Consider the following 20,992-nt stretch of genomic DNA (forward strand, 5'->3'; position numbering starts at 1 on the left):
TCTGAAAGTTATTAACAATAGTGATTCCCTTACAGATTATATTTAGCTAAATTCTTTGAAAAGTAAATACATTTAGTTGTGTTTTTAAAACTGATTTTCTACTAGAGGAGAAAAAAAAATCAAGTAGGTCGACAATGAAATATTTACATGCATAGTGAATGGGATTTGGCGCCCCTCTGTGGCAGGAATCCTGTAAAAACAGGTGGCTGATGCCACCATAGTTTGTATTACATTGCAGTTTTTTATTTTTGTGGTTTATTTTGCACTATTTTATTGTTTTAAGGGAGTCGGAGCTTCCACATATAACGAGAAATGTGAGAAGCAAAAAATAGCATATTACATTTTAAAATAGATTTTTAGTTTACATTTATATATTTAAAAAATAAGATAAATAAATAAGAAATAAATAAATACATGCAAATAAAAATTGATTGGACTTAATTATGCAGTTTTTTAAAGACACTGTTGATGGTTTGAGAAATATTTATGTGGAAAAAAATATAGTTGAAAACTATTCACATATCCATCTTTCTAGATCAGTAAATAACAGATGAATATTTTCTAGTGATATCATTTTTACTGGGCTTTGTTGGGTGTGTGAGCACATATTTGGTTGTGCTCTGGGTGGCAGAATGACGCACTTACCCAGGGCGGCATTCATCCAGAAGGAGTGGTGGAAGACTAGACTTTCACCACTCTGTCCGTTTTATCAGATTTTTTTAGCAATTTATCCACATGTGGCTGTGGACAATGCTAATAAATATAAAGCCAGCACTAAAATGTAATTTCAGTGTTTTCATGCAAGTTCTTTATTATGTTACAAATAAAATATTGTTTTTTTTTCTCCATTTTCCAAAAACATACAACTTTCTGTTCAGTAACCAGTATATGTTTTCTTAAAGCTGTTATGTTTTTCTTGGTGTAAAATTTTGGTTCATTTTACCAAATAAACACATTTCTATAGGACATGTGTGCACAACTTGAAAAGCTTTTTCTTTGAACCTTTATACTAGTTTTGTAGTTCAAGTTAAGTTTAATTTAGTTTGAGCGAGAACAAAAATGGCTGTGGTTAGCCTCTGCTCTGACAATGATTGTTTTTATAACATATGACCATGTGACATTTTCCTACTATAGGTAAGGGAACTACTGGAGATAACTTCGCTATTTGACATTTATAAAGACTTTATGATGCCTTTGCTATGACATATTACCTCAACGGTACCGTAATTCAACTCACTGTAAAATAAGCTGCCGCAAACTCTTTCCGATACCAATTCTTGCAGAGAAAACTCGATAAATATTAATGCGCCAAGGAGCATTATTTCAGATTGCAGTCTCGTCTGAACCCCGTGCCCTCCACCTGTCTCTGAGTTTCTGGAGAAGCTTGAACGCTGGTTCCGTGTACTGCTTGTTGGCCAAACCGAGGACCATCGGCACCACGGCCATACTTCCGATGCCGATGCAGGACAACACGATGTGAGTGATGGAGTTCTGCTTGGTGTCAATGATGAGGAACGCTATACAGACGTGCATGTAAATAAGGTAGGGAACCCAGCAGGCCAGAAAGGTCAGGGACACCGCCACTAAGCAGCGGGTATACCGCAAGTTCAGCCTCTGTTCCTGGTCCGACGCCTGGTTTCCTCGCTCCACCGCTCTATGGAGGCGGCAGATGTCCTTCATCTGGCCTCTTGTGATCCACAGTACACGTCCGATCATGCCAGCGATGAGAAGAATGGCTGGTAAAACAAGGCCGTACACCTCTAAGTAGATGAAGGCGTTGGGGAACACCCTCCTGTAAGAGCAGCACAACGTCAGATTGGCCGTACAGTTAGAAAGAGGCGGGAACTTTACGGCACTTTCACAGCAGTCGTTCCAATCCGGCCCGGACCAGTTGCTCCACCCGAAAGCGGGCAGAGACGCAAACAAAAGCGGCGGTGCCCACACTATAAGCAGCGCCAAAGAGAAATGCCGATGCATCCACAGGGTGTTGTAGTGCAGAGGATCGACGATACAAATGTAGCGCTCATAGTGGACCATCACCAGGTTGGACAAAAACGCCAAGAAGAGGAAATTCGGGAAGATGTGAGCCACCAGGCAGGAACTGAAGCTCAGCTCCCGGTTCAGACCCATCAACGGGATGAAGGGCAGCGCCACGCCTGTGCACATATCAGCCACCAGCAGGCTGAGGAAGAAGTAGTTGGGCGTGTTGTGGAGCTGCCGGTTGCATGAGATGCCCAGGATGATGACCAGGTTGGCCAGGATGATGGAGGTCGACAGAGGCACGGTGATGATGTAGATGAGGTTCTCCATCGAGACCAGAGCGTGGGCCATCACTGGTGAAATCAGCAGGCCTCCTTCCATTTGCACGCACTCCAGTAAACAGCTACCCTAGAAGCAAAAACAAACTATAAAAACCAAGCAGTGGGGGACCCAGAAGGTTTATGGCTATACTTGTGTGGGGTCGGATGTTTGCACAAACATGCAAATGCATTGTATGACCTTGTCGGCTTGCAAGAAGCAAGACGACAGTTTTAGGTTAAGAGAAACAACCGAACGGATGCAATAAGATACAAAAGAGGATGCAGCAGAGGAAGTAAGCTGGAGGAATTTATTGCAAAAATAAAACCAAACAGGAAGAGATTGAATCAGTAATGATGATACACACATGCTCAGTAATGTGCCTCAAAAAGTGTAGATGGACTCATATCAAATCACTTAGATTTAAACTCCTAAAATGCTGGACACTTCTGTTAAAATGCCAGGTTCTGGTGTAGCAGAGGCCCTGATGAATCCTTTCCAATCCAAAGAATAATCTGATATTTATCCTGTAAAACTAAACTAAAAACTAATACTAATTTGATTAATCTTTAGGAATCAGACATCTTTGGTATTCGCCCACTTTACCTAGCAATAGTTTGCCAGATCTCTGAGATTGTCTCGTCTTGCCCTCAATTATTCCAAAACTTTCATTTCAAAGTCTGGGGTCAGTGCTGCCAACATGTTTCCCTGTGGGTGACGTTCTCTTGGCGATCTGCAGTGTTTTATGTACCACCTTTTGGATTTTGTGGCCAAAAAAGTTAATCTGAGTTTGGTTCCATCAGACCCATAAGACATTCTCCCACATACTGTAGTATTGGGGGATTTCACCCATATTGGTGTGCGCAGGAAATAACAACACAGAAACCCATTTCTGTCTGTCCGCACCTTAAAGTGAGCTGAAAGAGCTTAAAAATTTGCTTTCTCTTTAAAGTGAACTAGTCGTTAATATTCTTAAAATAGGGCCACTTAAAATAGTTCTTTGTGCAGATCACTGTGCAGCTCAAGGGTCCACTTCAGCTGAGTATTTATGAATTTTCTTATTTATATTCACCACATGTTCTCTGTGGTGCCTTTCTGTAAAAGAGCTGCTGAAGCTGCAGATTAAACCGATAAAAAAGTCACACGCAACAGGGGTCATAGGTCGCCTCAACTGTGACGGGTCTGACCCTATTTGTTGTCTCTTTTGTAATGAAGTGAGCAGAGATCAGATGAGGGCATGTGTTTGGAGAATGCAGCAATTTATATTGAGAAAATTTGATAAATCATAGGATGTGATACAGATCCTGGAGAATAATTTTTTTTTATCGGTTATTTTGTTCATATGCAGTGGTGGTCTTTGCATGATTGCCTCCCTTTGTTAGAAAGACCTAGAGACTCATTTAAAACTCATTTACAAACAAAAAAATTTAATTATTAGTGTGACTTCACTTTTCTTGGACCTCTAACCAGGGATTCATTTTACTTTTTAAATTTTTCTCTGAATAGTTTCCTCAAAGCTACGTTTTTGTTATGCTTATTTCCATGACATAATTGTTCACAAAACTTTATCTAGTTGGTTAATACTCAGCTTCTCCAAATTATTCCAGTCGGTATTTTTTTTTTTTTCTGAGTTTTTATACCGCCCCTTTGGAAATGGGGAGCTGCCCCTTTGGGGAGCTGCCTCTGTGGTATCAAAACTACCACTGTTTATGTAGGTTTTTTATGATTAAAAAAATGAGGTCACAATAAATAATTTCCAAGTTCTTTCAAACCTTAAATGTGAACAAACATCCTGTGGGAGAATAAAAAAATGTGCATGGGTAATAAAACAACAAAAACAAAACAACAGAAGCTGCACTAACTTATTTTTTTGCATCTTTCGATCCAGCATTTAGTCTTCTTAAACAACCACTATCAGATTTTGTGTTAGAACCACTTCCACTTTCTTAATAACTTTACTTAGCCCGATAATATTTGTGTTTATGGTGCTTAATGTTATATCAAACGCCAGCAAGCAGTAATGTATAGAATATCGACTGTAATTGTGATAGTGAAAATAAACATGCCTGTATATTTCCAGGGGTTTGCGTGTAAAAAGTGCATTTTCAAGCAGAACGAGGGGGAGTTTTATGGTATCAAAGTCCTGCTACAGTTTGAGCAAATGGTGTTTTTAAAGGCTCTTTAAAAGATGAACACACAATGCAAATTGGTTTTCAGCTTTTACAAGTAAAGAGCAGTTTTATGCTTTCTGGAAGGTCTTTATAGTCAGGGATGCAGCAGATTATTGACTCTATTTTAAGCTGGAAACTTCCTCTGACATAAAGCATCGTGAGTCAATTAAATAACATTCTGAATCAAAGTAATATTTCACCTCATAACATGTAATATGCTGTAGAAAAGCCACATCTTTATGAAATGATCATCAGGAGCCCGTATAAGCTTTTTCAATCAAAAACCAGAAGGAAATTTTAAACTTTTGTTACCTTGTGTGATGAATCGTTCGGTCATGTATCATTTGTGAGATGAAATCTCAGCTTCCTTTTCTGCTGCATATCATATCCACAGCCAGAAGCGCTAAGGAGAGACAGAGCGGCCGACCCCAACAGCTTTAACAACCCACAGTCCAAGCTCAGACAGAGACAGAACGAGCATTCAACTCTCTTCCTCACAGTGACTTTAAAGAGGAAGTGTGCTCAGAAGGAGGAGGAGGTAGTGGTCATCCTGAGGCAGTCTTGTCCTAAACGGGGTTTGCCGGCAGTAAGAGGAGTGCCCTCTAACCCTCAATTATCCAACTAACTCAGATGTTGTACTTTTTCCTCATGTATTATCAAAGAACCTTTCGACTGACTGGTGAAAATATAACTATGCTCATTGTTAGATAATGAGTTAGCTGTTATTAACAGCCTCTTTGGGTTTCATTTGACAATTTGATTGGATTTAATTAGAAAATAATGAAGAGACAGGACAGAGGGCTCCAAAGCCAAAACCACTGCTGACCAAAAAGAACACAACATCTCAAATTCCCCCCGCCCCCAAAAAAGCCCATCTTGGTGAGCACCAAGACTTTTGAGAAATATTCTGTGTACTGACAAGACTGAAGCTGAACATTTTGGAAGGCATATTTCTTGATACATCTGTTGCAAAACTAATTCCAGAAAGAAAGAAAAAAAATTGCAGTGATGATGTCTGGCTGCTTTGGTGCTACAGGATCTGGACGACTTGGAATAGAATCATGAAATTTAGAAACATCTGAAGGAAAATGTTTTTCTCATCTTGCAACGTCTTGATGTATCTCAAGACATGTTTTACATTAGTCTAAATGTGAAGAAATAAACTATCACATCTACTAGATATGTGCTGCAAGTGATTCTCCCCCATTTCGCTAAATGTATGCTACTTTCTAAGTTACATGACATCCTCTAATAATAATTAGCTGAATTAATCAGAAAATGGGTCAGACAGGCCTCCTGTTAAGCCACTCTTAAGCGTTTAGCATGCTGATGTGAGTGAATCTTCTTTGACGATGTAATGTAGTGGTTATTTTTGGCTAATTGCTGTGACATTTGCGTAGTGATACATCTGAGCTGCGTACTGTACATAATTATACATAGACATATTGTAATACTTTGATAGTGATTTTTGGTTTGCATCTAGCTTAATGGACAAATTCTTAACTTGTTGCTGAACTTCACTTTTCTCAATAAAAAGTTTCAACATCCACACAATGCAGAAAAACATAACAGTGGATTTTAAAACAGTAGATATAAATTGTTTAAATAAAATACCCAAATGTAAAAAAACAAGTTTCTACAAGGCTAAGAAGCTTGCTAGAGCTAACTTATAAAGCTAATTGAGCAAGCTAGCTCAGCAAGCTAACATGGAAGTCATTGCCAAGCAGAAAATCCTGTTTTTTAAGCAGTTTTATTGTTCAAAAGCAAGTGAGATTTTCCATATAAATACTATATCTTAAAAAAAAAGTCTGCGGGGAGTGTGAAAGCCATCTTTTGAATAGATTCATATACAAGCTAGCATCTACCGGTACTTGATTTTCCTATTTGCCCTCAGGGTGAACAACGCTTATAAATACATGTATGTATACACCTGAATTCATAACAGCTGTCACAGACGTCTGATATTTAAACAAAAAGTTGGATAGCAGAGCAGTGGAGAGCTGTTTTGCTAGCCAAACATAGGGGCCCCTCCTTACCCAGATAGTTTGGAGCCAGGAAGAGATGAATAAGCTGCGCTCAGATAATGCTTTTAAACAGAAATGTTCCCAAGACTTGGAGCATTTGGAAAAAAGACACAACACAGGGAGGACAAGCTGGACATAAAAGAAAAACAAGAAGAGACAAAGCATTTCGAATTTCCCCAAACTCCAGGCCCTGTGCGATAATTAATCAAATCCATAAGCTGGTTTATTTCTGTGTACAGCAGAAAAATGTAATGGAATAAGATTAATTAACTTGGTTTGCAAAGAAGATAATCAAAATTTTTGAGATTTTTTTTTTTTTTTTACAGTGAAAGTGACTAATAGCTATAGCCATCGCCGGAGAAAATATATTTACAGAAAAATCAACTTGGGAATATAGTTAAATGTGAACATTTTTATCCAAAGTGGGAACGTTTTTCTTTTTATCCATTGGTTTTCTATTCAGACTGTGTTTTTAGGGGCATGGTTAGAAAAACATGTAGGCTCCTCATACTGAATATTTTTTGAATAAAGTTTTTTTGGTAACACTTTATTTGAAGGGGGTGACTGTCATGACACTTTCATAAACATGACATAACACCTGTCATGAACATGAATAAGCCTTCATGAATATTTATGACTGTTGTCATAAAGCGTCTTTCGGTAAATTATGACACTTAATACAAAGTTGACATTATTCAAAATGTCTTTTTTATGACAACTTGACATTAACCAGGAAATCATTACTGTTTAAACTTTACCTTTAATAACATAAAGTTACCTCATTTTAAACGTGCAATCAGTAATACTTTTATAACAAATTTATATCAATAATGATTTATTGGTTAATGTCAAGTTGTCATAACAAAGACATTTTGAATGTCATAATAGTGTCATAATTAACCGAATGACTCTTTATGACAACAGTCATAAATATTCATGAAGGCTTATTCATGTTCATGACATGTGTTATGTCATGTTTATGACAGTGTCATGTCAGCCTTATTCACCCCCCTTCAAATAAGGTGCTACTGTTTTTTTTGTAATAAAATAAACAGATAAGCAAATCATTAACTAATTTATCACGAGTGGCTGATGTTGACAAGTGGAATTGGAACATTGGTTACCTCCTCTTTCCCATCCTTAGACGCCTTTTAACATTTTCATTTAAACTTATACAAGCAATATTTTAACTGTCCACACAAAGTAAAAATTGTTACGTTGTATATAATATGCAGTTTGATTGGATCTAAGGTCAAAGTTGAACATTCTTGCAATCTAAATAACAGAAAAAAATTCCAGCAGAGTAAAATTAATAATAAAAAGTTTTTTATGTTTTGTATTAAAAAACAGAAACCATAACCAAAGTTAGGAGTATTAGTAAAATGAGATTGACTTTTTCTTTCATGTCTGAGAATCTTGTTGTCAGGGTTGACACCTTTAAAGTAGGCAATTTAAAATATGGTAGCTTCAGTTAGAAAACAAAAAAAAAAGTTATTTCTGCAGGATACACATTAATATATATATATATATATATATATAAATCCTCCCACAAATTGTTCGGGAGACAGAAAATCCACTTTTTCCCATGGAAAGAGACATTAGACCCATGAGATTTTGCTCAGTTTTTTTCTCTGAATACCGCAGCCTTATGAAATGTTATTGGAGAAGTGCTTTTCTAAACAATTGCTCATTTAATCAATAAATGCATCTAGTACTCTGACAGTGTAAACAGAGACAAGACAAAACAGCAAGTGAAAACTAATGTCCAAACACTGTGCTGTGACAGTGGAGGGAAATACCCTACTGTCAGTGTAAACTACATCTGACAGATGTCATTTTTTCCCCCCGGTGTCCTGTTGCGACTCTACTGAGTGTAGCGCAAACACGTTACGATACTTTTATTTATGTAAAACACACATCTTGTTTATGCCTTAAAAAGGGGAAGCTGTACAGCCTTTCTGGGTCACTTACCTTTGCACTTTTGGCTTTGTACAATGGCACAAGGAAAGGCTTTGTACAATGGCACAAGGAAAGGCTTTGTACAATGGCACAAGGAAAAAGCACTTGTGCACAGGATACCCACTGACGGTTTCCTCTTTTACTGAACAGCCAAGCGGAAGGGAAGAGCATGAGGACAGAAATAAGGCTGACAGTAGGCATCCCTGGTTTGGTAAACAACATTTAGGAAGCTTTCTGGAGTAAAGTGCGCACCAATGTGTATCAGAGATACACTGACGCCAACCCCATTAGGTCGACTTTAATCCAACTCTAGTTCGTTTGCCTAGAAAGTCCTGCTTGTTTGGGTAGGTGTGAATGTGCAATCAAAAAGAGAACTCTGTTCCGCCTACAAACCTCCGTCTCGGTTTGATTGAGGTGAACTCTTGTGCGGCTCGAATGTGAACTGGAGAGCGCTCCGAAAATAGGAAGCAGACTATAGCACAGGGCATTTTGAGTAAATAGAACCAAAACAAACGTGCAAGTGTCGTGCTAGAAGAAGAAATGGTTTGTGTTCTTTGTTGTTCTCGGTGTCTTCTTTAGAAGCTTTTGTGTCAGTGTTTCTTGGTGCAGCGCCACCACAGGTGAGGAGGGGAACAGTCTCTTCAAAGGGTTTGGATTGCTTGACACAGTGCAGTGTGAAAGCTAACCGCATCAGCTGGAAAGGTAACAAAAATCACAATTTTGCTCCCTACTAGTGTCTAAATGTTCCAAGTTATGTGTGGCTGACTAATTCAGTGCTTGGTGTAACAATCAATTCAACAGTAGAACGTAACAAAGAAGTTGTTGAGTTTATATCATCTTTTTTAGCAGGAAACAAAACAAACAGTATTTTCTGGACGCAGTTTAAGTCTGTTACTGCGTCATCGTGAACAACATCCTTTTTTTCTCAGCGTAGAAGCCTTCTTCCAGGAATATTATGTTTATACCAACAGAGATTCCCCAACGGATCTTAATTATGTAAGAATGGAAAGAAACCCCAGGCTGCTTAAAGCCTCAGATGTTGAGCACTATGCCTAAACACGAGTCCAGATGATTGATGTAGGTTTTAATGGGGTTCTCCAATTCGTCCCACACAGTACTTCAGTTACTACAACAAGTTAGAATATTACAACAGAGCAATAAAACTGATTTTTATACCAGAAATGTTGCAACTTAAATGTATGTCCATGTACGGCACAGTATAGAAACAATCAGGTATGTTGAGGATCGACAGGCCTTTTGTTTGTAACATTTTTTTTTTGGTTACAAATTCTTTTTATTGGTTATTTCTAACAAATAGTAAGAGAAACTGAATTGTGAGTTTTTATATACAATCCTCATATTTATAACACCAAAAGAAGAAAAAAACCCACTTAGCTGCTTTTTGCAGATAAGATAACTGATACGCTCATTGCTGGTCTCGATGTGGACCGGTCAATTACCGAGACCGGTCTGAGTTCTTCAGATCAGTTCAGTCTAAAAGTTAAGTTTACTAGCCAAAGGAGACAGAAGTGGGATTTATACAATGACATTAAAAACCTCCTAACCTGATGTCCTGAGTACTGAAAGCACATGGTGCTGCGTTTCTATTAAATTATACAGAGCTAAATGCATTATGTGAGCTTTTTCAAACTCATTGTCTGATTCAGTCTTGCTTTAATCACATCTAAAGTTGATGGAGCTATTAAAAAAAAAAAAAAACTCCCTCCCTTAGGAGGTTGTCATCTCCAGATCGACTCAACTTCTGCTTTTATGTTTATCTAATAACATATTTCAGCTGAAACTGAAGGCTAAAGAAGCACTTACAGTCACAGATTTAACCGAGCGCAGTATTTTTTCCGCCGGTTAACCATGTTGCCACGACCCGTAATATAACAACTTTGCCCTTCGGCTTGGTTTGAGCTGCTTTAGGAAACGTCTTTATCTCATAGACACACAAAAATAGATAGGAGAATGAACGTAAGACACAAAGCAGTCCCTGAATGACATTAAAAGTTTAAATTGCCCAGAGGAGAGCATATTGTTTTATTGTCTGTATTTACAATTGAGTTTACATGAATAAGTTTGTGTGTTTAGTTGAAAGACCACACACGTCCTTACATTTAGGAAATGATGCACCACAATTACAGGGAGAAAAAAAAAAATCACTGTCCTTTCATGTGCTGATTCATGAATAAGACCATTTAAACTAAACAAGGTGGATTTTTTTTTAATCTGACAAACTGGAAAATAGGAAGAAATCAAGAGCATTTCTGTTTTAAGGGTTTCTGTCAAGAAAACACATGAGGATACTTTAAAATACCGAAAGGATAAGAAAATCTATTCTCCGGTGTAAGAAAACAGAAAGTTTGAGCAGTAATTGTCCGTTTGCTGTGACGCATTTTCCTCTTTCCTTTTTCTCTAGCTTTTGTTTTTATCGATCGGGTCTTTGGAGGCAGAACACTTTGGCCTGGTTGTCTCCTGAGGCCGTTACGGCAAGAGACGCTTCCCTGAGGAGACACAAGGACACCATCAGGTGAGGGAATCCCATTTGTTCTGCTTTAATAGTCAAAAAGTTCAAAAACAATGCTTTGCAACAAGTGTACCTTAATAAAGCAATGTGTTTGTTAATTAATTAAAATTGAAGCTTTCATGGAAGGCTATGAATTCTGTCCTTGCTGCGAAACAAGGACATTTAACACTTTTTCTTTCATCCTTACAAAACTTAAGTTTGTAAGTTTGGTGACATATGTACTGTGTTACAAAACTGTTTTCACCTATTAGAAATGAAGCGAGCGAAACAAAGCAGTCGTACCCGTTGACGGTGAAGTCGAGGATCTCTGCGGTGTGTCCGCGGTACTCGGACAACAGGTTGCCAGAACGGGCGTCCCACAAACGCAGCGCTCCGTCCAAACTGCAGGTGGACACCACAGACGAAGACTCCTCCCACTGCAGGTGAACGATCCCCGCCTGGAGAGGCAGTAAAAGGTGGTGGTGAGGAGATTTTTCAACGTAGTGAACTAAAGCAAAACAGAAGGACACTCACCTCATGCTGGCATCTGTGCCTCAGCACCTGTGTAGAAAGGTCATAAATGGCCAGAGTCCCGTCCAGGTACGCCACAGCTATGAGAGGTAGGCTGCAAACATCCCCGCAGATGTAAGACGCTGAAGCCGACGTGTCACATTTTGTAATCCGATTTTTTAAACTTACATGTTGCAGAATCCCACAGACTCCACGGAGTTGGACTCTTCCTCGTCTTTCGATCCTTTCGCCTTACCTCCCTCCACAGAGAACACTCCAACTACCTGTGAACACACTTTTACTGAGACGAGCTTCTCGGAGGATGTCTGTTGGGCATACTGGCTCACGGCTGCACCCACCTTGCCTGTGGTGGTGTTGACAAGCTTGGCACAGCCGTCCACTGAACCCGTCAGCATGAGGGAGCCATCCTTGTTGCAAGCAAGGCAGGTCAGCGCCCCCTGGTGTCCGTCTTGACCTGCATAAGGATGCACTTTAATCTCTGTTTGAAATGTTCTCCTGACTTGGTGACATATGTACTGCGATAATTTGGCCTGAACACATAAAGTGCTATGTATGCCGAGTAATCAATGTGTTTGTGTCCTACCTTTAAGGACATGAATGGCATTTCCATGCTTTAGGTCCCACACCCTTATGGTTCCGTCCTCATAACCCACCACGGCTCGTTTACCTGGAGGAAGGTGTGGCAACGTCATAGTGTTTCCCCAAAGACTTGACAGCATCAAACTTAAGATGGTAAATTAGTTTTTTCTTAATGTTTTTATCTGGAGAAACACTTACTTTAGTGAGCGCTGATAAAGTTTTTAAGATTTAGGACAGGTCTGCTTTAATGCTTGTCTTTTTATTCAGTCTATGTAACTATAAATCGTCTATAATCAAACCCTGACTGTCGTATTCACCACTAAACACTTGTTACAACCTTTCTGAATATTGTGAGGCGTTCTTTGTTTTGGTGTTTTCTCACCATCAGGGAGGACTTTGCCACTGGTTGCCTGACACGCAGGACTCTCGAAGGTTTTACAGTCTCCTGCAGGGATCTTCCACATCCACACGTTGCCATCGTTTGTCCCCGCCAGCAGCACGGGAGCGCAGGGATGCCACTCCAACCACTGAGGAAGAGGTGAAAGAACATAATACTGAAAAACGTTGATCTACTGATGTAATTCTGTATTTTTGATATTTCTCTAAGGGATAAAAAAAAAAACAAGCTTAAAACAAGAGATAAACTGACTCTCTGCATTTTACCTCCAGATCTCCGACTTCAAATGACCAGATCTCCTCTTTTGTTTCCACTTTCCAGACTTTGATTAGACCGCTCATATCCCCCGAAGCCACCAGAGATGAGTCATGGCTGAACATGGCACACGTCACCGAGTCTTTGTGTCCTGCAGGGTAAGAATAAGAAAAAAACAAGACGCATATTAGACAGAAAAAAAACTGGGTGGATGGATACATAAATAAATAAAAAACATGATCAGAAGCAGATTCATGAATAGATAAGTAGCTGGATGGTTGAATGGATGCAAAGATAGGTAGATTTGAGCAGGAGTATTCACCTGTGCACTCCATCACGACCTCTCCGTCGCTCACTCTCCAGACGTAAGCCTTATCATCCTCTCCACCCGTCACGGCTAGGCTGTTTGTGGCTGGATCCAAACTCACACAGAACACAGAGCCTGGGCACGGGGAGAGGAGGGCAGCAGGACAAAGTTTGAGCCTCGAACAGCCGTAAAGGCAGATGCAGCACAAACACAGGATGGGTCTACCTGTGTGCTTGGAGAAGGTGAGCTCGCTGTCATCTTGCTCCGCCTCTGCTTCCATCTCATCCTCCGTCTCCCAGCCTTCATTATCGTCCTCCGGGTTTCCAGGATCCTCAAAGTCAACGTCTCCCAAGTCGTCAGCCAAATCATCTAGGAAAACAAAGCTTATCTATAAATGCTGAAACCATCAAATTCCAAGAAAAACTTGGATCTAAATAACTTCTGAAGTCCTGTTCCATTCCCCAAACACACAGAAGTTGTAACTCGGTACCACCGCTGAAAGGTAAGCAGTCAGTGCAAGGACTCCCTCAGTACCTGGCCCAGGCTCTGTGTCGTTGAGATCGATTACTTCAATTATTTCCTCATCTCCATGGAGCTCTATGGCATTCTCCTCTGTGTTGTCCATGACGCCAACAGGCTAAAAGCAGGCAAAAACACCAGCGCTAATAACACCACGTAAGTTAACTTTTAGCTACTTACAGAATCTAAAAGCCGCTCTTTTACTCATAAACGTCGCTTTATGTGATATAAGAACTTAGCCGAGCAAGTGTAAATTGTCAGAAAAATTGTCTGGGCATGATTTCTTCACATGTTGCTGCCTGAAGACTGGGGAACTGCCGCATAATAATGACGAAGCACTCGGTCGGCCTCCAGTCACACAAGCGACCAATTGCGTTCTCAATGCCGAGTAACGCCTCCTTACAACCCGGGCTATCATTGGCTGGAATGGTTAGAGGGAAGGTTGGGATTGGTTGTCTGGACAGAGTGGGCGGAGTCGTTTTCTGGGATTTACACAACGTAGAACCGAGTCACGCAAAATCCACCAGGTGGTGCTGTTGACAAACTAATGACTCAGCTTCCAAGAGAGGAAAAAAAAATCTTGCAATGAATATATTACTGTTAAATAAAAAAAATACATTCATTATATATTTTTATATGTAAATGAGAATTTTAATAATTACATCGACTATTTTATAATAATTTAACTCTTTAAAATAATTGTTACTTTCTATAAATGTAATATTACTATGTTATATAAATAGTTGCATGTATTTTTTATTTAATTATAATTGTAGATATACAAATGACCATTTTTTATATTTGTACACTTGCATAATGTGCTAAAAGTCATAATCTTCTTATAATTTGTTTCTTTATTCATTCATTTCTTCATTTAATATAATATCTTTCTTTTTAAGTATTTTATTAGTTTATAGACAAGATTTGGGCTCCTTACCCATTGCTCATTGTGCTTATCTGGTGTACTCAGTATCTGATTAGCATCCTTCTCCTCTTTAGCAGCTCTCTGCTCCCTCTTGAACAAACAGCAGCTTGGAATGATTTCCTTTCTGATTAACATTCAGAGTCCTTCTCCTGAGAGACGGAGGAGGGATAATGGGGTGTTATCAAAACTGCAATTTACCTGCACGGCATTAAGAAGTCGCAGAGGAATTTCAAACACTTTTGAAGTGTTGTTTGTTTTTTTAAGACGCTAAAAAAATTCATCACACATTAATGACAATTAGGACTATACCGCCACAGAATGGTTTAATCACGGATCCATTCTCTCTCTCTGTTTCTCTCTCTCTCTTGTCCCTTTGCCAATCTTTTAACACACCCCTGCCAAGCTCTGTAAAGAAAAAAAGAAAAGAAAAACAGGATTTCTGATTCCTGTGCACTTTGGGAACAGCCTGAAAACTTTTCTTCCCAGATGTCTGACTGTACACTCCTGACGTGTAGACATAGGCTGTAAAACCACAGGGAAAACATCATTAGTGGCAAAGGCTGCTCTCCATTTTAAAAGAAACTGGTTCTCCCTGCCTCAATCCCTCCTTCAAACATCCCCGTGCCAGGGACATTTTATGAACACTTAACGCAGTTTGTCTACTTCAGGTCTTTTTGGTCGGACTTGAACGCCCCTGGCTATACGCTGCTGGCAGGAGTCACACGCTGGATGCCCAAATAAGTTTTACGGGCTGCTCGGGCCCCTCCGTTTCGAGTCTTCTGTGGAAAAATACAAGCATCTTGTGATGGGAGAGATGTGGAAATATCAGTGTGTAGGTTATTTAGGCATTTTAAATCTGCAGCAAGTAACAGATTTATATAAACTCTGCAGCCATTTATGACTAGCATTGGACGATGCTGCACTGGAAAATTAAACACCGCTAGCTGCTTTCACTCGCTTGGTAGGTTCAGTTCTTTACGGTATTTTCCACCTCAACAGACGTCGTCTTTTGTTGCCAATGTTTAATATTAAGTTAATTCAACGTCAGATGAAGTGGACCCGAGTAAATAATAAAAGCAGTTCTCAAATTAACGTTTCACTTTTTGAGACGGCTAAAATCTATTCAAACCAATTTGTGGAAAAACTAACAGCCCCCTAAACCATTGTTGTGTTTTTTTTTTAGCCTACTTATTGTTGCTAAAAATGTGGTTATTCAACAAAACTATTCACAATTTAACAAGGTGGTATTAATACATGACATAATAATTTTTTTTTTAGTTGTATGATTTATAAAACTAATCTGGTCTTTGAGCATTTTTACAGCTCTAGCATGTCAATTCCTTTTGAGGAAAGATGCAAATGTTTTCCTTTTATTCAAATGAGCCTATTTTCATGTGAAAACATTACTACTGGTGTCTGTTTTCCTTGTGAGCGATCCTGTGGAGCGGCACGGAGGCTGTTATGAGATTATTAAAACTCAAGACGTTGGCTTTAAAAGACTGGCAGTGAATCTAGTTGGAATACACAAACTGTATCTCCTCTGAGTTATAGACAGTAGTAGACATATTCTGGTCAGGAGTCTCTATCTAAACCAATAAATCATGTGACTCAGTTTCCAGAACTACCAAAGAAGCCTAAACCCCCGCCCCCCTGCCATGTTATAATAAAGACTTTACATTTTTAAGGCATCTAAGATACTGGCCTTTTTCTACTGGTATGCATCAACACCACATGACTGTGGTTGCAAGCTTTTCAACAGAGAAAACGTCACAGGAGTGAGGAGATCATGGGGTCAGGTCAGTAGTGTTTACACCTACAGAGCCTGACAACAGGAAGTCCATTCATTTCTGTTTATGCAGCAGACACAGAAATTGGTAGAAGTTGATGGAAATCCTGCAGCTGAGGCCGTCTTGCTGTCTGAGTTAGATTTTTAGTCTTAAAGCTGGTTTCATTTTCTTCATCGATTTGCTTAAATATTCATTCCCTCCTCCTATTTTAGCTCCGTGGTATTTTTAGAGTCGGTTTCATATCATGTTTTAATATTTGCTTTGCTTCTGAATCAGCATTGTTTGCTTTTGTTTTCAGATGCCATGAGTCATGTGGGGGAGCAGCAGGCGACGGTTTCGGTCTCGTTTGTTTGTCTTTAAAATGAGATGAAATTATTACATACTTCTCACTACCTGTAATTGTTGCATTATTTTTTTTTAGCTTAATTTGCTTTAAATTCCTGTCTTTTTCATCTCTCCAAATTATAATTTGAAGTTAAAAGCGTAAAAAAAAAGAAAAAAGACCTTACTCTCTTCAGTAGACAAAGTGAGACATTTTTTTTGGGAGAAATTTTTCCAAAAATTCATGTCAAAGTACGCAAAGATTTCCCCTTAAATGTAAAGCTGACGTCACTCAGAGTTTGTCCACTCACGGGCTAGAAACTTTAAGTCTCCAAAGCCTCTGGAACGACGCATTGGGTGGGCTTCAGAAACCAGGAACGACCCGTCATAACATTTCTCAGTTTATCGCCCGGGCGAGCTGGTTTATGTCTGAAATAGCCGTAGTCTCCGCAGCGCCGTTTCTTCACAGGCAGTGGAAACAACGTGCTCTGTTCCTGACCGGCTACTGGAGCCATATTAATCTGCTATGAGTGCCGTACCCTCACCTTTATGCACTCACAAGCAGTATGAATAAAAACGTCCTGGGAGATGGCTCCGGTAATTACTCTGTGTGCAGCTCAGCGTTGGCTTTGATGGAAAGTTTTAGACCAACTGGCGCGACTTGAAGAAAGCCTGGATGCTGATGCTTATTATTATTATTATTATTATTTTTATTTTTTATTCACAAGACTCCATTACTGCTTCTTCCTCCCTCTCTCAAACATGTCACATGAGCTATACCCAAAAGGCAGAAATGGGCTTTGGACAATCTACAACTGTTGAGAGTCGCAAGTGCTTTCATCCTCGTGGGCTAAAGGCAGAGGATCTTTATGATTCTTGAGGTCTGCAAAGTGTTGTCTGCACGCTGCATCTGACTCATGTGGGTCTGTGTTGGGTGAGACAACTGCTTCCCTTCGAAAACCACTAACAGGCAGTTTTGTGTGTATTGCAAGTGGTCTGGTCCACAGCCTGTGTGTGATGTGTCTTCTGTGGTATCACAGCAGAGCTCTTTTTCATTTTCTTTTTTGCAGGCACTAAACGCTCGTCTGTTAACTTTCCGGCCAGTTTGCTGCTCCCCCTGCCCCCCACCCAGCCACCGGCCTGAAACATGGTGTATTTTTGGAACGTCATTACTCAGGATGTCTTTTATAGGCCAGTTTTTTTTTTCCTTTTTGCGGTACAGATGCCTTTTTAAATGAATCACGCTGAATATAATCCCCCACAAAAACAGAAAGTAGGTACCAAATACCCTCCTGGATGCAAAAACATAGTTCAACCGACGTAATCATCGGTTTGGCAGTTTGGAGCGGGCTCGTCGCAAATGCGCAGCTCTGGGGCAACATAAACCAAATCTAATCCCTGCGTTGACACCATTGCTCTCAATGAACTCGCTTCAGATTCGTCGCACAGACACACACGTCTGAGCGTTTAACGCGCGCGTCTGCGTCAGCAAAAGTCAATATGCAAACAATACGGATGCAGATGTCCTGGAGCAATCTGTGCTCCCGGACAGCTGCTGTAAACCCAGTTTGACGATCATGGACCCACATGGAGGTGATGAGAAACACCAGCGTTAACCTTAACGCTCCTGTTAATGGAGCATTTTAAAAGAACATTTAATGGTTGTACTTTTTGTTTTGTTTGCATTCTAGAGAATTCACATATTTACCTCTCAAATTATTCCCTCCGATTGGAAAACTTGTAAAAAAAAAAAAAAAACCTGAGGAAGGCCTTCGGGTTTACTTGTCGTAGTTTGCAGCCCCAAACAGCTTACTGACAACATCAGCAATGCCTCCCAAGACCTGTCGTCTTATGTAACCGAAGCCTCTGCAGCTCATCCACAAATTACAGTATAATCTTCTGTTTCCATGGATATGACCGTCCCAACAGGCTTCCTTCCCCTTAACTCCGAAGGAGGAGCAACCTCAATTTAAAAAAAATGAAATAAAAGTAAAAGCCAGCTGCAGCAGAGCAGTGCAAAAGCCAAGGTCAGGTTGGAACGAACAAAAGAGCGTCTCGTGACAGAGATGACTATTTCTGGTGGGAACAAAGAGGGAGGGCGATGATCAAGTCATTAGGTATCTGCACCTGCTAATGCAGAGGCACATCGGATTCCATCCCCAACACTGATCTGTGAAAGTCTGTATTTGGCTTACTATTAGTTTGATAGTTAAAAATCAGTAGTTTAGGTACATATAAAACAAATCTAAAGTTTACGAGTGTGGCAGAGTTTCGTTCTGCTTCTTTGGATTGGCTTTGTTTGTTTTCATCCATTGAAGAAGGCTCTTCTGACAGCTAAAAATAGGCTAACAGCTGAATATTTTAAAGTAATAAATATATTATGTACTGAGCCTAATCAATCAGACAAACATAAGAAACTAGTTTACTTGTCATGGGAGCTTATCAGATGTGGTGAAACGAAAGAAGGTTTAAACAGGCCGTTGTTGCTTATCCCAATGAACCAATTACTGGCAAAACTTCAAACCAAAAACATCTACGGTATATCCACAGATTTGCCATTTGGTAGTTGCAGCAGTGATATTTTGCGGACAAAGCTTCGAGAAAAGTCAAAACGCCTTTTGCATTTTTCAAATCTTGACTTAGAACCAGTGACGGGCAGACAGGCCCAGAAGAGTTGGATGTGAGCTGAAGCGGCTAAAGACGACACCGTGAGCCGCCGTTATTAAGACCAGACATCGTTTTGAAGCCACAAGACAGCCTTTGCTGGGAGGAGGAGAGGTCGAGCCGCTAAAGAGGAAGAGGCTGCGGTACCAGATGATGTTGGAGGGCACGGGTGCATGCCAGTGGAGGTGGGGTTGTTTTTGTAGGTTGGTGAGTTTTTCCTTCAGCAAAGCCAGCAGGATCTTGGGATTTTCGCTAAAAAAAAAAAAAAAAAAAAGAATGAGGGAGTTTAGTGCTGTCTAGTAATGTCTGGAATGGTGCTAAAATATCTAGCATGATTTTTCTACCTGTTCTGTCTCGAGGGCATTTCATTGGGATCTAAAGTGACGCGTCAACAACAAGACATTGTAAAGTTGGAAGTTCTGCCTCCTTCAGCTCCTTCGTGTCTTTCCCAGCGTTTCTCTGTGAGCTTCAGTGAGTTGTGGAAGGAGCCCCCCTGAGGGGCGGGAGAGCAGACTGAACTCCCCAGCAGGGAGTCTACCTGCGCCTTCTGAATAATAACATCGTCTCCACACGCAGATGCAGCCCATATGGAAGCTGCTTAGCATATTACGGTAATCGAGTCAGCGGAAACGGGCCGCGGTGTTTCAGACTCACCTGTGGGTGGCTGCCGAGATGCAAAATCAAATAGAAAGTAATGGAAATAAAGGCTTATTGGATTAACGCTGGTGGTGGGAAAGGCGTTTCGTGTTGCAATGAGCAGGAATTGGATAAAAATGTTTGTTTCATTTTGCTGGCGAAGGTTATGGAAGACGTCGAGCGTCAGAGGGAGAGGTTGAAATGCAGGACGGAGAAATATTGGGTTGTTTGGAGAGCACCGGGAGCATTTAATTGAGTTCTTAGGCCTGTAACGTTTCTAAACCACCGTTTTATGGTGCAGCTTTAATATGCATCTGCAAATGTAACAAAAGAAAATGGTTTCTCACAAGATTTCAGGTTTTTTTTTTCACCCTGACAGGTCCACTTTTTTGCTAAAAAAAAAAAAGTGACGCAGATAGCACACAGTGGCTCTCCAGTGAGCACGCATTTCTTACATTCCTTGAATTCCTGAATGATATTATGTTTCCCAAACTATGATAATGTCAGATTCCTTTGAATTTCAAAGAAAGACACTTTCTGTTTGTTTCCTAGATTTTACCTTTATCCACGGTGAGATTCCCATGGTGGGCTAGCCTTGAGTGTTAAAAGATTAGAAACAAAAATCGATCAAATGACGTAACTGCATGTAGAACAGCTTGTAGGTTTTGAAACGGCATTATGGGTTGAGTTCCTTCACTTTCCGCGCCAAACCTTCTGTTTTTCACAATAAAATGTTTCCAAACAGCTGGCCCTTTGTCAGTAATGCAGCAGTGAATTACTTCATGCTAAAACAACTAGAAAAAAAAAACTCCCGTCTGTTTGGCACTTACATCAAAAAGGCTTTAAACTGTTTTCTTATAAATACTTTAATAACTTGAATTTTTTTTATCACATTTAAGATTAAATAGGGTTTAGATAGATACTAACAGTAAATCATGAGCACAGGGCACACAGTTTTCAAAAATGTTAGATAAATGATAAGTACGCATAACTCACTACACACACAATGATTGTGGCTTACAGGCAAACATTTAGAATATGACATAAAAATTCTTAAAAAAACAATCCCCAGAAATGTTACATTATCATTATAATGATGGGAAAAACTTG

At 39.9% G+C, this 20,992-nt stretch overlaps 2 protein-coding genes across 2 annotated transcripts; both read right to left on the reverse strand.

Moving 5' to 3' along the window:
• Window positions 1-488: 488 nt before the first annotated feature.
• On the reverse strand, window positions 489-5,071 carry gpbar1 (G protein-coupled bile acid receptor 1). Its single transcript, XM_007572201.2, has 2 exons — window positions 4,782-5,071; window positions 489-2,388 (listed from the first exon to the last, which is right to left on the reverse strand). The coding sequence occupies exon 2, from the start codon at window positions 2,359-2,361 to the stop codon at window positions 1,324-1,326; it is 1,038 nt and encodes a 345-aa protein (XP_007572263.1). The 5' UTR covers window positions 2,362-2,388; window positions 4,782-5,071; the 3' UTR covers window positions 489-1,323.
• A 5,394-nt stretch (window positions 5,072-10,465) lies between these two features.
• aamp (angio-associated, migratory cell protein) lies at window positions 10,466-13,883 on the reverse strand. The gene is made up of 11 exons (XM_007572205.2): window positions 13,565-13,883; window positions 13,256-13,399; window positions 13,046-13,165; window positions 12,735-12,874; window positions 12,454-12,598; window positions 12,076-12,159; window positions 11,831-11,946; window positions 11,661-11,755; window positions 11,496-11,586; window positions 11,265-11,419; window positions 10,466-10,959 (listed from the first exon to the last, which is right to left on the reverse strand). Exons 1-11 carry the CDS (start codon window positions 13,653-13,655, stop codon window positions 10,884-10,886), a joined length of 1,257 nt encoding a protein of 418 aa, XP_007572267.1. The 5' UTR covers window positions 13,656-13,883; the 3' UTR covers window positions 10,466-10,883.
• Window positions 13,884-20,992: the final 7,109 nt, after the last annotated feature.

Source organism: Poecilia formosa, unplaced genomic scaffold (genome assembly GCF_000485575.1).
Source record: "Poecilia formosa unplaced genomic scaffold, Poecilia_formosa-5.1.2 Scaffold297, whole genome shotgun sequence".
NCBI lineage: Eukaryota > Metazoa > Chordata > Actinopteri > Cyprinodontiformes > Poeciliidae > Poecilia > Poecilia formosa.